Source organism: Atractosteus spatula, chromosome 4 (genome assembly GCF_055471065.1).
Source record: "Atractosteus spatula isolate fAtrSpa1 chromosome 4, fAtrSpa1.hap1, whole genome shotgun sequence".
NCBI lineage: Eukaryota > Metazoa > Chordata > Actinopteri > Semionotiformes > Lepisosteidae > Atractosteus > Atractosteus spatula.
In genome coordinates, this window is record NC_142709.1 from 10,186,102 (window position 1) to 10,202,709 (window position 16,608).

Here is a 16,608-nt window from a genome sequence, read left to right on the forward strand (position 1 = left end):
AAACAGGGGATGAGAGAGGCTGGGTATACAGCATTTTGGGGTCAGTGGACCTTAAGATGAATTAACCGAATTTTCTAACTCCAGTCTCAAGGTCTTTTACAAGGCTTCAGAAAAGAACAGAAAAGAAGAGACAGAGACAGGGAATGGATCACCTTTTTGATGTTAGCTGCTATACTAAATAGAATCGATGTTGTAATGTTTAATGCCAGTTATTAGTACTTTTAAGTACATTTATTTACAACAAGGGAAGATGAATTGGATCTACAAAGTAGCTAGACATGTCATTTGTTATACTTTTCAACTTTAATAGTGTATTCGGTACGAGGGTTACTTCCTTGCTAGTACATGTAGAGTGTCAAAATGTATTTTCCTTCTAAATAATTTATTGATAATAAAACACATTGCTAGCTGCTCTAAAATCAAGAACATTTTTTATTCATTATTTTCTTGGTCACCAATCTCCCTATTTATATATACTGTATATATTTGCTATCCTGAACATTTCTTTAATATTAAAATAGCTTGTATATTACATTTTTGTAAAATTAACAAAAATAGTGATTGCAGTATATAATACGTCACATTTGTTTTAGATTTTAATCATAGGTCTCTAGCAATGTGAGATGTATACAGTATAATTTATATTCTTTTTACCTTAAGGATTCCAGTGGGTCAAATGTTATTTGAAAATCTTATATTTTCTTTACAGATTTATATTGGGTTTTCAGTTGCCTTGGCTGTTTCACCTGATAATCAGACTTATTTTGTAATAATGAAACCAATTGTATTTGAATGCAAGTAGTAAACAGTACACTTGATTTAATAGCCCAGTAGGGGGATGGGTTATCTATTTTAAGAATTGCAATCAACACAAGCAGTGATTTATTTCAAAATATCCTTGGTCTTCACAGTTGATTTGTAAGATCGCTGTCAGTTACAGTTTCAAAGTCCTTATATACTTGAGAGCAAACATGTTACATGTTATACCACTGTGATTACCCACAGACAGAAACTATTTCACTAGTTTTGTGACAACTTATTTGCACCTGTGCTGATTTAGGGCTACAGTAGCAAATAGTTTCATTCCTTATGCAACTGGGAAAAATCCTATGTGTTTCTCTGTGTTAAACTCAATTGATTGTATTCTATATATTTTAATGTAATAAATTTGGAATAGTTTGTGTTGATTTTTATATATAATTTAACTCAAAAGTATTGTGAAGTACGCTCAGAAGGCAAATGAAATGTGAAAGCTTTGAAGGTTGGTGAATACGTCTTCAGACCACTGTAAATGGACAGATTCAGCTGTACTGTAAGTCCACAATTATCTTGCCCAGGTTCTGTTTCTCTATGAGATTTAATAAACTGTTTTTCTCTGTTCCTTGTAATACTGAGGCTTATACTGCAAGTGCTTTGATTTGTTTCCAGGCCTTGTTTTCAAAATTTAAATTTTTTCAGTAGTATTTATTTTGATCTGGTGAGGCACATAGTGTACAGATTTCTGTGTTCATAATATATTCCTGTGCTGCTTGGCAAGTTATGAAAGAAACCTTACTTGTGGGTATAGTACTCTGAGAGTGAAAGGTGTTTTTTATGGAATTAGACATGGAACAAGTATACAGTATATGAAAAAAACAGGATAAAAATATAAACTTGGAAAATCTTATTAAAACTGCTCATACAATACTATTCTGACAATATCAATACAATCACTGTGTATATAATTTCCATGCTAAAAAATATATTTTTGGAAACAGATTTTTTTAATTATTAAATTAATATAATTAAGAAAACGCAAAAAAAATCCAAAACAAATATTCCCTCAGACATTATATTTTACTCTTTTTTGTGTTTTTTTCACAAGCAAAACAATATAAATTATTTAAACTAAATTGATGTAAGAAATAAGAAATTAGCACTATTACATTATAAAAAAATTAAAAATATTAAAAGTGCTACAGAAAGAAATGTGATTTATGTTTAGTATATACTTTTTCAGCTTAATATCTATGTTCCCTTAATGGGCTGTTAGTGTTCTGCAATGCAAAGGTTCATTGTATAAATTATGACTGGAAAAATATGTGGATACTACTGAATATTATATAGTCAGATACTTTATTGCTAATTTCAAATTCTCTGAACAACCTGTATTTACATTGTGTTATATATATTGTGTTATATATAAATGTAATATACTTTTTGTTATTAATGAAAATATTAAATTCATATTTTAATAACTTGGTTAAAAGTAGATTTATTTTTTTTTTAACTACACAACACACCTTTTTACTGTGTTTAGATGGGAATGTGTTAATAAGGAAGGGGTGTGCATGACATTAAGATAGAAATGTGCTTCCCAGTTGGGGAAAAAGCTGTTTTATTTTAAATATGATTGCCTTGCACATCCTCTGTGACACACCTCTGTCGCCACTGAACAAGACTCTCAGTGTCCTCATAGTGTGTTATTTACTTTTGAACTCACAGAGAATTCAATTTGTATTACCTTTTTATGCGCAACAATACAAATGATCAGATTTTTTTAAATCTACCCATACAAAAGTCTTTTTAATCATTTCGAAATAATTGAAAAATGTTATTGTATAGTGTGATTTAGTTATTTTTACGCGATCATTTTGAAAAAAAAACATAGATATGTACATTATAAAGCTAGTTGTTGAAATAAATAAAATTTCTAATCATTTTTCTTGTTTTTTTAAGTGAATTTTTCTAAAAATACTTGTATTTTCTTGCTTCAGTGACCTGGTAAATGGATTGGTGGCCTTGATGAATAGTAATATCAGCAGCCCTGTCAATTTGGTATGTATTGTTCCTAAAACAACTCACAATTTCTAATAAATAAGAAATGCTGGTTGTATATCTATTTTTTTTTAGTTCTGTAGGTAAACAACTCCTATAGATGTAGACGTAAAAGAATTGTGATTGGGGCTCAGTGATTTAGGGCCCTCTCTCTGTGTGCAGGGATTAATACCTTTGCATTTGGCACATCGTGTAAAGAATTAGTTTACTTTATCACCTGTAAAATTTGTAAGATTGTAAATCATATGAATACCATAGTACTTCTATTTGCCCAGCACCTCAGTAGCAATAATACTGCTGATGTCTGTGGAATAAATCAGTGGAGAGTAAATGCCTCACAAAAACAGAACTGATGCAGTAGAACCGGAGACTTTGAAAGCTCTAGAAAAGAACACGTCATCCTCACATCATCACATCACCATGCACTGATTGTTTCGGTAAAAAAAATGCTTGTTGCATATAAAAACGTTTCTTTCCACACAGGTGAAGAATGTTGTGTGTGACACAGAAATGAGACCAATAAAAATATACCTTTGAGATTGTTTAAAAACATAGAAATGTATACTTTAAAATAAAGAATAGAACTATGGTTATCATAATTGTGAGAAATACCACTCCCTAAGTATTTATACTATCATGTATACTAAGCATAAAAATAAACATAACTATTTATGGCTGGATGTTTTTAGATCTTGGTTCATTGATCATTTATGACTGGCTGTGATACACTGAAGTGATTTTCACTGTTGCAAAAGCACTGTCACCTCTTTAGTGAGAAGGTTTTTGACTGATTTAACCAGTTTTGCCAATCCTGGTAAAAATGATATAAAAACACAAAAAGGATCGGTGTGTCTCAAGAGAAGAACTCCTTCATGTCATAGACATGGTATGGGTAAGGTTACATTAGCATTCACAGCCAGCGGTTTTTTAATAGGGCAAGACCTTACAATCAGCCTGTCGGTATTAGGTCATGACCTTGTATTAGAGAACACTAGTCATGACCCTCACCAAGATCAATGAGGAGTTCCAAGTGTGATTATCTGAGGAGTATCGGGCTGCTACAGAACTCTGCTTGTAGTGATTGAGGGTAACCTGATGGCACAAATCAAGCCCTGGGAACTCACTTGTAGCCCTTCTTGTGTGCTTATCCTGATGCAACAACTTTCCATCAAGACAATATACATCCTCAAGCTGCTCATGTAGCAGCTTTCCTTAGAATGAGATATCCTGTGGATGTTTTTTTTTGTCAGACTGAAGCTCTATTGATCATATGTGTGAGATACAATATTTTCGTAAGTTGTGAATTTATTGCAATTCTGTTATTTTGTCGTGGTACTCGGTATACTTCAATTCCCGCAATAGGAGGTAAACCAGGTAACAGGTTGGGTATTTCTTTGAGCTTGGTACATCTCTAGACCAGCGAAACCAATTCAAATATTGTGGCTTTAACTGATTTCCTATTATTTTCTTTACAGGGGAATCCAGAAGAACACACAATATTAGAGTTTGCCAAATTAATCAAGAGCCTGGTTGGTAAGTGATGAAGCCTATGATTTAACTAATCTAGTTAACATTGTATTGATTTGAGATCCTGCAAGGTACTACCTTTAAAAGACATTCCTTATCTCTCTCAATAGTAGCTCTCCTTAATTTTCCAGTTATAGAGCTAACCCCATTTTTTCTAAATTTTCTAAATGTTACATCTACTGCTAACATTTACATCACCTACTATAAATGTTACATGTCATTTTCTTTGTTCTTTGAGAAGCTTTACTTTCTGTCATTGAAATATATTTTGTAGATATGAAATTATGAATTCTTTTTGAGAATGCACTTTTCTGACCTCCCTATCTTAAGATCATTTTGGAATATAGTTTTTCAATAATTTACTCTAAAGTAAATAATAAATATCAAATTGTTTTTTGTATAGAATTATTTAGACCTTTCTCAGTCCATTAATAAGATCAGTTCAGCAAGTTCCTTCCTTAACATAGTATATGCTAAAATGATCATGGGATTCATTAACAAAACTCTCTTTCCTTATGTTGTTCATCTTGAGACTAGATAAAAGCCAGCTTTGATGCAGTGCTGTCATCTGCTGTCTAAATGCTTAGGGGTTGAATGGTGTTATGTTGCAATAATAAACTTAATTTAATTTTTCTCTCTTAAAAGTGGATTTTATTACTTAGGTTAGAAAGTGATATGTTTTGTTGCTGTTAACAATGCTTATTCTTCCTAATGTTATAGTTTATCTGCATTGTAGTGATAATCTATGTGCGATGAGAATCTGTTGAATTGAGTTTAGAACTATAGTGAATTACTGTGTTCTGTTCCTTAGATAGCAAGAGTCAGATCCAATTTCTTCCTGAAGCACAGGATGATCCACAAAGAAGGAAGCCTGACATCAGAAAAGCTAAGATGATGTTGGGGTGGGAGCCTGTGGTGAGTACAGATGATTAGGAAGCAGTGTGTTTTCCTTACTTTCTGTCCATCTTAAAGCCCATAATTACCATAATCATTAAGGCTTAACAAAGAAAATATGTGCCTGCTCTATTATACTAATGATACTTCTTTTGAATTCCTGGTACTAAGGCGTACCAGATGTGCTGCTTGGTAAAGAACTCCATTCAGTTTGTTCATTTTGGCAATATATATTATAAAAATGTTGACAGTGAGATAAATACACTGTGGTCTTCAATGCTGTATCATTCCCATAATATTTTATACTATCAATATTCCACAAGTTTATGAAGAAAGGTTTCTGTAGTTTTTCACAATGTGCTTAAAATTTGGATTTGTCTATAACATGCAGTGCTGAGAAAAAGTTTGTGAACCCCCAATGGAATTATGTAAATTACAATTTCTTATTATGTTATCCATTTTTGATTAAAACCAGACTTTTTCTTAAATAACTGAAAGGGTTTCTGTTTATAAATTCAGGTTTTTTTGGAACACAGTGAAGTATGAAGAAGAGAAAAATGCCTAATAAGGAATCTGTGTATTTGAAATAATAAGTGAACCCTTAGTTTATGCAATTAGGGAATCATTTGAGTCAAATGGTTGAATATTTGGGTAACAAGGACCAAATTTGTGTGGCCCTGTCATATATACCGTATAGCCTTGACATGGTCAAAAATGTTGTGCATCTGGTCTTCACCCATTCAGGATAGTGGGAACTTGACAAACCATGGTAAAAAGAGATATCAAAGGATCTGAGAAAAAGATTAGCTAATGTTTATCACTCTGGAGAGGGTTATAAAACATCTTTAAACATTGGAGTCTCCATTAAATCACTGTCAGACTGTCTACATATGGAAGATATTTAAAACATGTTAAAACAGATCCAGTCATCATACCAAGATCTCCCCAAGAGTGGCCCAGAAAATCACCCAGGAGGATGCAAGGAACCTGAAAGTAACATCTAAGGATCAGCAGGCATTTCTTGCTGCGGCTTATGGTTTTCATGTGAGGATAGCTAGGAAGGAACCATGGCTCTCTAAAAAGCAAATTGCCACCATCTCAACTTCAACAGAAAGCACCTGGACAATCCACAAGACTTTTTGAAGAATGTTCTCTGGATAGACAAGTTAAAAGTTTAACTTTTTGGCCACAGTAAGAAATGTTTTATGTGGTAAAAACCAAACATTTTCTTCCTACAGAAGAACCTTATTCTGACCGTCAAGCATGATGATGTGGGCAAGATGATTTGGATCTGCTTTGCTGCCTCAAGACTGGGATGACTGACCATGATTGACAGAGCTATGAATTTGCTTTTCTATCAGAAAATTCTGGAGAATAATGTCAGGCCACCCATTCATCAGCTGAGCCAAAAGTGGGTCATGCTGCAAGACAATGATCCTAAGCATACAAGCAGATCTACAACAGATTGACTGGAGAAGCAATCTAACATTTTGGATTGACCAAGTCAAAGTCTAGACCTAAACTGAATTATGAGAGGAACTGATCTGAGATTTTCATAAAAAGAAACCTTCAAATGTCACTGACCAACCTGAAGCATTTTTTTAAGAATAGATGGGTCAAGATTCATAGAAGCTGGGCCAAGAGAGAGATAAACTGGATAAAGTCACAGGAAACGTCTAGAAGAAGTAATTTCGGCCACTAACCAAAGGGTAAATCTAAGGGAGCGTTTTACTAATTAAATCATCCAAATATATCTTATGTCTTTGTGTTTTTTTGTACAGTATAAACATTTATGTAAGATTTGCTTTTATGTTAAAGTTCCAGTACATTTTTAAAGCATTGAATATTCTAATCAGTAACTTTGAAAACTTTTTTATTGTATAGAGCCATTAGTTGTGCTGGTGATCCTAATAATTTAGATTTTTTTTATGTTTAACAGGTGCCTTTGGAGGAAGGCTTAAATAAAACAATTCACTACTTCAGCAAAGAACTGGAATATCAGGCAAACAACCAATACATCCCCAAGCCCAAACCTGCACGGATGAAGAAAGGCAGGCCAAGGCACAACTAAAGAGCCAGTCTTGAAAGGGAATGTTAAACCTACTTCTGAAGTTTGCAAGGGCACTCTGGATGCTCAACATTAAAAGAACACGAACTTGAAAAGACTTGTCTTTCGTTACTGTTTTGTGAAAAGCAAGCTGGAAATTTCTCCCCAGTCAAGCTTTCTATACAAAGTTAGATGTGCCTAAAAAGAAGAAAAGAAATTTGCAAACCTTGCCTTGCACTTTGTCACCTGTCCTTTTTAAGTTTATCTTGTGTGTTCCATTTGATGTGATTTTTTTTTCTTAAAAAAAAACTTGCTGGGGTTGACATTGAAATCCCAAAGAAACTGTAAAAGCAGAGTTTATTTAAAATTTCTACAGAGTGCTTTTAACTATGTGGCTTTCCTATGCATACAGAGGCTTTAAATAAACTAATGATATTGATGTGTGGAACACTTGCAGTTACCCTTAATGTTGGTGATGGTTGTTTAGATGTACTTTGAAAACAAAGACCATCTTTGAATACCTTTAAAAATGTTTTATAGGTAGGTTTAAAGCATAAAAGTGATTTATTGTTCCTTTGTACTCATGAGTAAACTGGTACTGAACACGTTACTCTGTGAGCTCCAGAACAGAATTTGCTGTATATTGAACTACAGTACAAGTGATTGAATATACTATTTTAATAAAATATTGATGAGGACATTTACTTTTTTGTGTAACTTTTTAGACCAAATATCTGGGTATGCACTGTCATTTTCAGAATTCTATGAGGTCTAGATATTCATGGATTCATAATTTACCATTTCTTTGTTTCTGCTAAAGGTTTGAAAACTTGTGTAGAAAAAAAAAATCTCTGAATTTCAGAATACACTGTTTATTTTTTAATTAAAACAAATACAAACACAATTATGAAATATACTGTAACACATTTTACTATATTTTTTGCGTACTTTGTATAAGAGGGCTTGCAGAAGTATCAAAGGTATAACAATGGCATGCATTTCTATGTTTCTCACCAGGGGACATTCTGAGCCATAGTGGGAGTAAGTGTAATGAGAGCCTATTTAATAGTCATCATAATTAACGTTTGCTCCATGCCTGAAGGAACCCGGGTAACGTGGTCCAATAGGTGCATTTTCATCATAATGGTGTTGATATCCATAGTAGTCGTGTTGTCTGTAGTGATCCATCCAATATGATAAATCTGTTTCAAATCTCTAACAGAAAAAAAAAACATTTTCATTTAACATATTGCCAAATATAAAGACACATTTATTGTTAAAAGTACTGTATAGACTGTTAATTATATTAAAATTAAGCTTCTGTAAGAAACAATCAACATAGTTATTTCAAACATAATTTAAAGCTTTTGTTCACAATATTCAAGTTTCTGGGTCAAAGTAATTCACAGTTTTCAGATACTGAAGAATATGAAGAATACAAAAAGAAGATTGAAGTATTTCAAGCACAAACTATTTAATGGGCTGTTTGAAAATGGAGTATTCCATTTTGGACAACTGAGATAATTCATCTCTGGCCATCAGGATTCAGATTTGGTTGACCAGAAACATTTTTTTCTCTCTGTTTAAATACAAGTTCATATTAAGTACAGTTTATACCACCTGTTGTGCGATTTCCAAAGTAACTCAGCAGACCCGCTTTGGATGGAATGACATTTTCCATATCTTAGAAGTGAAATGTCCAGTAAGCTGTGTCATGCACCCTTTACCACAGAATTTGACAGCAACACTATACCAGCAATATTGTATAATAGATACTAATGCATAGAATTGTTTTTTAAAGTTACCCTTAATTGAAAATGAGTTGACATTTCAAACAACTTAATCCAAGTGTTATGAGCCATGCACTAGTATGACGATAGTTAAAGGTGTGCCATGTATGCTTTTTTGGTGACAACATGAACACAGCAATAACTGAAACAATAACAGATAATATCCAGCTATGTTTATAAAGCTTAGATTATATAGATAATATCAGGATATTTTTACCAAGGAACCTGAGAGTAAGTATTCTTGTGGTTCATCCTAAAAACTCTTCAAACCTCAGACTGGGCTATTCATTTGCTAGGATTGCTGAACCAGTGCTGGAGGCTTGTTCACCAGATTGACCCTTTTCATGCTGGCGCTTAATATGAATTTTTGCAGTGAAATCCTCCCAACTAAAATAAAATATATTTTAGTTGGGAGGAAGCAGAAGTTAATTGATAACTTCAGATAGAGATCTATTTCGAGCATGGCATTGCTATGTTGAAATCAAAAGGATCTCCAGAATGCTGCTGGGTTCAACACTTACACTTTCATCAAAGCCCATGTACATAAACTGCTGAATCCACTGCTGAACATCTGGCCGGGATCGATCCCATAGGTTTCGCTTCGGTCGTTTCAGAGCAGTCAGAAACTCTTTTGCGTTAGATGGTGACACCGCAAGGGGTTCTGGCTTGGCTTTGAAGGGCGAAATGAGATGAACAGAAAATAAAAATGCACGTTCATTCAGTACTTTCACTAGGATGTCACCTGTTAGTAAATAAACCGGTGTAGCACTTTGGCCTTCGTTTGCTTTGTGTAAACTGAGATAATGACCCCCAAACTATTATTAATAAACTGGAATTAAAAAGCTAACTCTTGACTAATATACCTTCATGATTTTTGCGAGGTAACTGCAGATACCTGTATTACTCTCAAAATCTGGAGTGTGCTTGATATATATCAGACCATTTATAATTACATTGATAACAACAACTTATATGATGTATAACCAAGTACATGTTAACGTTTAACATATGCTTGGTTAAAAGTCCTACTGAAGCAGTGAATTCAGATCTTAAAACAACAGTGTCTGTTAACATGACTGGGTTACATTACGTGGATTACAAAGTCAGACTTATTGGAAACTTTTGCTCAGCTGCTGGGAATTTATGTGGTCTGAGAAAAGTAATGCTAATATAGGATTTGCTTTCTGCACTGTATAAGGTTGTATTAAGTAGATGAAGCCAGTAATGTGATTATTAAAGAGCAGACACTCTTTTGACTTTAAATACTCTTACAGCATACATCACTGCAGCTTTCCTGCTCTAGCTGAGCTGGCCTCTCTTGCCAGGGGGTGGCTGAAAAGCAATTTTCTTATTTGGTACTAACAGATTTTTGTGGAGGTGTATACATTGAGCTCCTTTTTTTCCCTTCCCTCTGACATTTTGGAATGAAAATCAATGCAACAGGTAGAGCGTTCACATTTACCATTAAAAAAAAGCTATTTCTTAGCTGTTTCATTGTTCAGCAGGGAACATTTCTGAAGTACTACAGCAATACGTAGTGTAACTATATTGTAAAATACAATTATAAAGTGTCTTATGCCATTTTTGTTTTTGGTGTTTTATTCTGAAAGGAAAATTCTAGCTATCCCCAGTTAAAAACTGGAATTCGCAACAGCATTGACAGTGATTTTTACCACACATTGCAGCTCTGTTAAGTAATTCTCATTATACCTGCCTTCAACAGAACAACTTCAATAGAATTATTTACTTAAATTATGTAATATTCTAAACATTCTCTAAACTGAAGAGCTGTGTGTATTAATTATTGTGCATTAAGTACAAATGTATGTGTGTTAATTATACCAGAAACATTTCTGTGCTTTCTGGGCTGCATAAGTAGAATTGGCTTTCAATAATTCATTCTGTTTCTGAAAAAAAAACTGAAATATATTTTTTTAATTATAAGAATAAGATTATTAACATATTATAAAAACAAAGGAATTGTGTCATGGAAATGGAAATAGAAATGAGGATCAGCATCACTTGAGTAAGTCTAGAATGGACTGGTGTCTCAACCAAGTCCTCTCAATCCATTCAATGCTGTGATAACCAGGTCGAGCTCTGGGAGATAAGTCACTGTGCTCTGCTATGGAGTTTACCTTTTTATTTATTTTTAAAGTATTTCTCCCAGTATTCATACATATACTGAACTATACCTTAGGGAATGAATTGCCAGATTATAAAAATTCAAGCTAGGGATCAACAATTCAACATTCATTTTGAATTATTCACCAGTGTAAGTGTTCCGTAAAGATTTTAAATCTAGAATAATACTGTATCAATGTAAGCATTCAGAATCCAAATACCTTCTCTTTTTTTAAACAGCTTCTGCAGTTTGTTTTCATTTGTAGAATCTAAAAAGGAAAAGAACAATTTAGAAATGTAAAATTTTGTGGTGAGTAGGACACATAAAAAGTCTTTGTAAAGTTCAAGCCCATCATACCTTTCTCAAGCACTGAAAGATTTAAGGAAGGTAAAGCAGGCAGAGGGTTAAGTTGGACTATACAAATTTAATGCCTTGAGTGGGAAAGAATAAAGAAGCCAGACAGCAGGAGCAAGTGTTCTTGGGTATCAACAGTGGACAGAGAACCAAAGTCCGGGAAGCTGGAAAATTACTGAATATGCGCCACATCTACATATGTTACTTTGGAAACTTTACTGTAAACGAGCCTCTGAAAAATTGCATTCTGTAGCTGTCTCCTGCAGTGGCTCCAATGTGTTATAAAATGTTCAGATTTGAGCCTGGAGAGTGAAAGGCATTTGAGCTGTCTTTGAAAGAGCCGCAGTAAATAAATCTGAACATGTTCTGTATTCCCCTTACCACTGCAAGAACTATTAGTTTCCTGTCTCATGTTCAGTACATTTTGCAATACATTGTGCTGTATTGCGTTGTATTGCATTATAGTGTAATGCAATCTCTATCTGTCCCAACTGTAGATAAATACACAATATTACAGAAGTAAAATGTAATTTCTACAAACATTCCAGATTTACAGAAATATGGAATTCATCCTGAATATGGATTAAGAACTGCTATAATTTACAGGCATTTATATGCATTTATTTAGCTTTTCTAATGAAAATATTACAGATTATACAAAAATAAATTTTATAATTACACTTATTTAATCTTCACCTGCATTAGCTTTGAGTTAAATTTCGGAGTGCCATTATCACTTTTAAAGCATTTATTCCATGATAAAGAATTCATGTAGAATGTAAGACTGAACTAAAATAATAAAAGATTTTTCTCTGCTCATGAACTATACATCTTTCTGTCTTTCTAGTAAGGGTGTAAGATATAATGCTCTTCAAATTCCTTAGGTTCCTATTTGTTTCCACAACGGAAGGAAAATAGTCAATACAGATCTTGCTCCAAACTGAACCGGAATGAGATCTGGAAAAAATGGAATAGGAGACTAAGACTAAGACTTACTCTGTGACAATCCAATAAATCTTTTTAGAAGTCTCATATTTTTTCAAAAGCTACAATTGTTTTTTTCACTGCTCTTTGATGTTTGCATATTACTTCATTTGTTTGCTATATATCTGATGAAATATTGCAATAAAAACAAGATAATTACCTGAGAGTGCAAATACAGCTAGAAACACAGTTAAAATCAGCAGTTGCAGCCGGAGGTTTTCAAAAACTAGCATCTTGCTTCGTGGGCCCCCTCAGTGTGACTTTGGAACTAAAGAGAAAAAAGCTTTAAGTGAGACCAAGCAAACATTCCTACAGGAAACTCGGTGGTATTGGAATGTTGTAAATCTGAAACCAACCAGCAGAAATGCTCTTTCATTTGCTTTTTTATTTGTAGCTTAGAGTACATTAAAGAAATGCTTTAAAAACAGCATACACTATCTGTAGTTTCATCTAATTTCCCTTGTTATGCATCCAATGAGAAGCATTATGCATTTTTCTTGTGCCTGTTAATCCTTAGAGTATTGTGTGGCTTTATATTTCATAGGATTCTGAAAATACTTCTTAGAGTATGTTGCCTCTAGCTGTCTGGGAAGCTGAAACAAAAAATAGCATCAAGGGAGAATAAAAGCAATTATACCACTCATTGATTTTAGCCAAAAGGCTGAGCATCAGGATAGTGATGGATTTGTTGGTTTTAGTATGGTCAAATTATCTTAAGTTTATACAAGATATCAGGATGGGGTTTGTGCCACCGTGATCAATTACCTCATGTTCATCTGTCTTTATAAGCAGCTAACACAGCAGCTAAAACAAACCTGCTAAAACATAGTGGGTTTGAAAAATGTGCAGAACACTTTGCAGAATTTCCGGATCTTGGCCCAAGCCCAGTCTTCAGCTCCTTAAATACCACACTATCAAAGTATGAGGACATATTTTGAATTATTTTCCCCTAAAATATTTTCTTTCAACTCAATAGATATATTTTCCTTTCCAAACTAGTAACCAAACTACCTCATCCCCCCTTCTCAAACACACACCCCCTTGATCACCTTCTTCATGACTTACTGAATACAACATTCATTTGAATGATTTATGACCCTTCATTCCTTTCTCTTTCTCATTCTTTGTTTTCAGAAGCAACTCTTTCCCAACACTGAAAAAAATAGAGCAAAACTCTTTAATATCAGATCTATCTCAATTGCTCTTTTTGTGTTCAGTATTTTTTTACCACATGAAAATGATTTCTGTTCAGTATGTTTTCCTTCAAAAAGGACCCATCTGTCCAGTGTAATATTTTAGAACACAGGAAGGCTTTTGCAGTAGCAATTAGTAGTGGAAAGAGAGCCAGATTTTCACTGCATTAGCCACATCCTTGAGAATGTAGCCTGTAAACATGCAGTCTGACTCAAGAGGGTATTTGTGTTGGGTGAGCATGACTGAGTATATATTTGTACTCCCACTTTGCCCATTTGACTTCAGAACGGAAGACCTAAACTTGAGTTCTGTTTTGATATTTTTTGTTTAAGTAAAATTAAGGTGATTAAGTTTTGAATATGTCACACAACAGTCTTGAAAAATGAAGGAGATTTTGGTACTTGTACATGTATTTGCATTATTATTTTTATTTTGTGTAAAGAAAAACGTTTTGGATTTTAAAGCTGTGTAAACATTAGTATGGATGGCAGAGTGCTGATGCTTATTGGGATAGGCTCTGGCTCCCCCAAGACCCTGTATTGGATATAGCAGTTAAAAATGGGTTGATATAAACATTCGTTTTAGGATAATATTTTTGTCACGTATGTGATACATTTACTTGTGATTTTTAATATGCTTTTAAGGTATTTGAATAAATATATTTTAGAATTATTAGATTACCTCATAAAATTGAAAGTGATATTATATATACATTGATGTAACAGGTGAGGCATGTCTACATTTGTAATCACTTCTAAGGCATGGAAAGTTTTCTTTCAATTGCAAAACAGCCTCTAATATATCTAATATCAACAGTTCAAAGTAGAAGGTCTTCTTTGTCTTTTGTCCCCTCCCACTGTGATCATGTCAGCTTTGCGGCCATATTTGGTTTGACTGTATTGACAGTCTGCAAAAGTGCTTCACATACAGTAAGCCGTTCTTTCATTATCGCTTTTGCTTTCTGGCATTGTGCGCTAAGAGTGGACACTGGCAATTTTTTTCCTTGACACTCCATTATTATTCTGCCACCATACACGGATTCATGGCTATGGCTGCTGCTTTCCTCTTTCCACTCAAGCTGGCTATTTTCTCTCTAAAAGCCCTGGCTTGCCTTGACAACGCTACTCAAACGTCTTTGCCTGGAATTGCTTTGCACTTGTGTCTTTTCTCTGACTTCACCAGAGTGGTTAGAACAAACACCTAGTGCCTTAGCCCACTGGTTAATCACTCTATATCACCTTTGATGCAAAACATTCAGGGTGAAAGCTCCTCAGCTACATCTCTCATGGACTTAGTCTGCGATCCTGTCCTTCAGCCCTGGAGATGCTATCATGTCCTGGGAGAATAAACAGAGGCCCAGGAACAATAAACGTTGCACTGGTATATTCTTGTGTTGTTGACCAAGAGATAAGACCAGAGTTCTGGAAAGAGAGTTGGTGTTCACAGAGCTCTTACTTTAAAGTGAGGGTTTTTTGTGAGCTTTATATTTTTTTTCCAAGCACGAGATACAAAACGGAAATAAGAATAACCATTCTCAGTAACAGTACAGTAGTTACATAAACATTTGGTACTATCCTGAACTATATGCACATATAATTAGATAATGTAATGACAGAAAAAGTTCAAATGAAATAAACAATACAAAAGTAAATTCCCCATCTGAGAAAAACAATGAAACCATGTAAGAAGAAAACAGTACTACAAAAAAATGTACATACTCTATAATGGTGTTGTTGGATTACTGTATTACAAATAAACTTAGGAAAAGATAATTGCCAATTTCAGTTGTTTTTTTTTAATAGATCTTAGTGTTTAATATTTGTGTGGCAGTTTATTCTTTATGTCTTGAGATTTTGCAATCTTCATAAAAAATTGCTTGATATGCACTTCCCAAAGTTTAATTTGGGTAATATATTGCAAATTAATAGAGCATATGGTATGAAAAAAAATATTGTGTTTACTTTACATTCAAATAAAAGGAATTGATTAATATATTTAGGAAAAAAATAATGTCATTCTCTTAAATTATCATGCTGGGTGCTTCCCAGAACACAATTTTTCTGCACACAAGGAACACTTTTACATAAGACAAACAGATGTTCCTTTATATTCATCAGAAATATTCCAGAAGAAAATACAAATTTTCATCAATAACTGAAATATACAAAATATAAGTAGAGTAACTACTGTATATACAGTACTTAATTTAAGTAATAGTAGAGGTATAGTAACACAACTATACTTCGTATAGTATATAATGTAGATATCACATACAAGACACATATTTCTTATCAAGACTGTAGTTAAATTTGAGCTGAAGATCTCTACATTCTGCACACTGATGTGAGATTCCTTCACAGATAAAATTCCCTCTGGATAAACCTCTGGACTGCAAACTGTGAAAATCCTTTCCATGTAGGACTTTTTTTAACAAAAACTACTGTGAAGAACTGCATCAGTTCAGGTCTAAAATTTAAGTTATATAAAACAGGCAAAACAGGTTGGAGCTTTATTTAATTCATGGTGTGAAAAAAATAATGGTAGTTTACCTTGAAGTGAAAAAAGTTGATCTCCACAGGACTGAATTCTCTTTCAGTGAAACCCCAGCAGTCTGAGAAAGTAGGTCACAGAGACGCACAGGCAGTTTGTTAGGATTTTAGACTCTCTGGATATGGTTGTGTAACAGGACCGTTTATAGAATTTCAGTATCTGAGATTTTTCCAAGCTTATTCAGCAATTTGTTTAAGGTCTGCAAGGTTCTCAAGGGTCTCCTTTGTAGCAAATTGCACCAATGTTTGTTTACACTAACTAGTAATGTCTGTTGTTAACTGAAGATTTATTTCTAATTATTTTAATTTATCACTGACTGACCCCAA

The 16,608-nt window shown here is 33.7% G+C and overlaps 2 protein-coding genes across 3 annotated transcripts in view; one reads left to right on the forward strand and one right to left on the reverse strand.

Moving 5' to 3' along the window:
- uxs1 (UDP-glucuronate decarboxylase 1) overlaps positions 1-7,986 on the forward strand; it is a 48,504-nt gene extending 40,518 nt beyond the window's left edge. Inside the window, exons 12-15 of one of the 2 annotated variants that reach the window (XM_088913020.1) lie at positions 2,757-2,817; positions 4,293-4,350; positions 5,156-5,259; positions 7,178-7,986. In XM_088913020.1, the coding sequence (XP_088769146.1) occupies positions 2,757-2,817; positions 4,293-4,350; positions 5,156-5,259; positions 7,178-7,309 (355 nt within the window). In that variant the 3' untranslated portion in view covers positions 7,310-7,986. Of the gene's footprint in view, positions 1-2,756; positions 2,818-4,292; positions 4,351-5,155; positions 5,260-6,476; positions 6,893-7,177 lie in introns of those variants that run through there. The other variant, XM_088913021.1, reaches the window with a different exon arrangement.
- A 163-nt stretch (positions 7,987-8,149) lies between these two features.
- ecrg4a (ECRG4 augurin precursor a) lies at positions 8,150-16,344 on the reverse strand. The gene is made up of 5 exons (XM_088914709.1): positions 16,282-16,344; positions 12,699-12,806; positions 11,421-11,468; positions 9,597-9,745; positions 8,150-8,500 (listed from the first exon to the last, which is right to left on the reverse strand). Exons 2-5 carry the CDS (start codon positions 12,769-12,771, stop codon positions 8,348-8,350), a joined length of 423 nt encoding a protein of 140 aa, XP_088770835.1. The 5' UTR covers positions 12,772-12,806; positions 16,282-16,344; the 3' UTR covers positions 8,150-8,347.
- Positions 16,345-16,608: the final 264 nt, after the last annotated feature.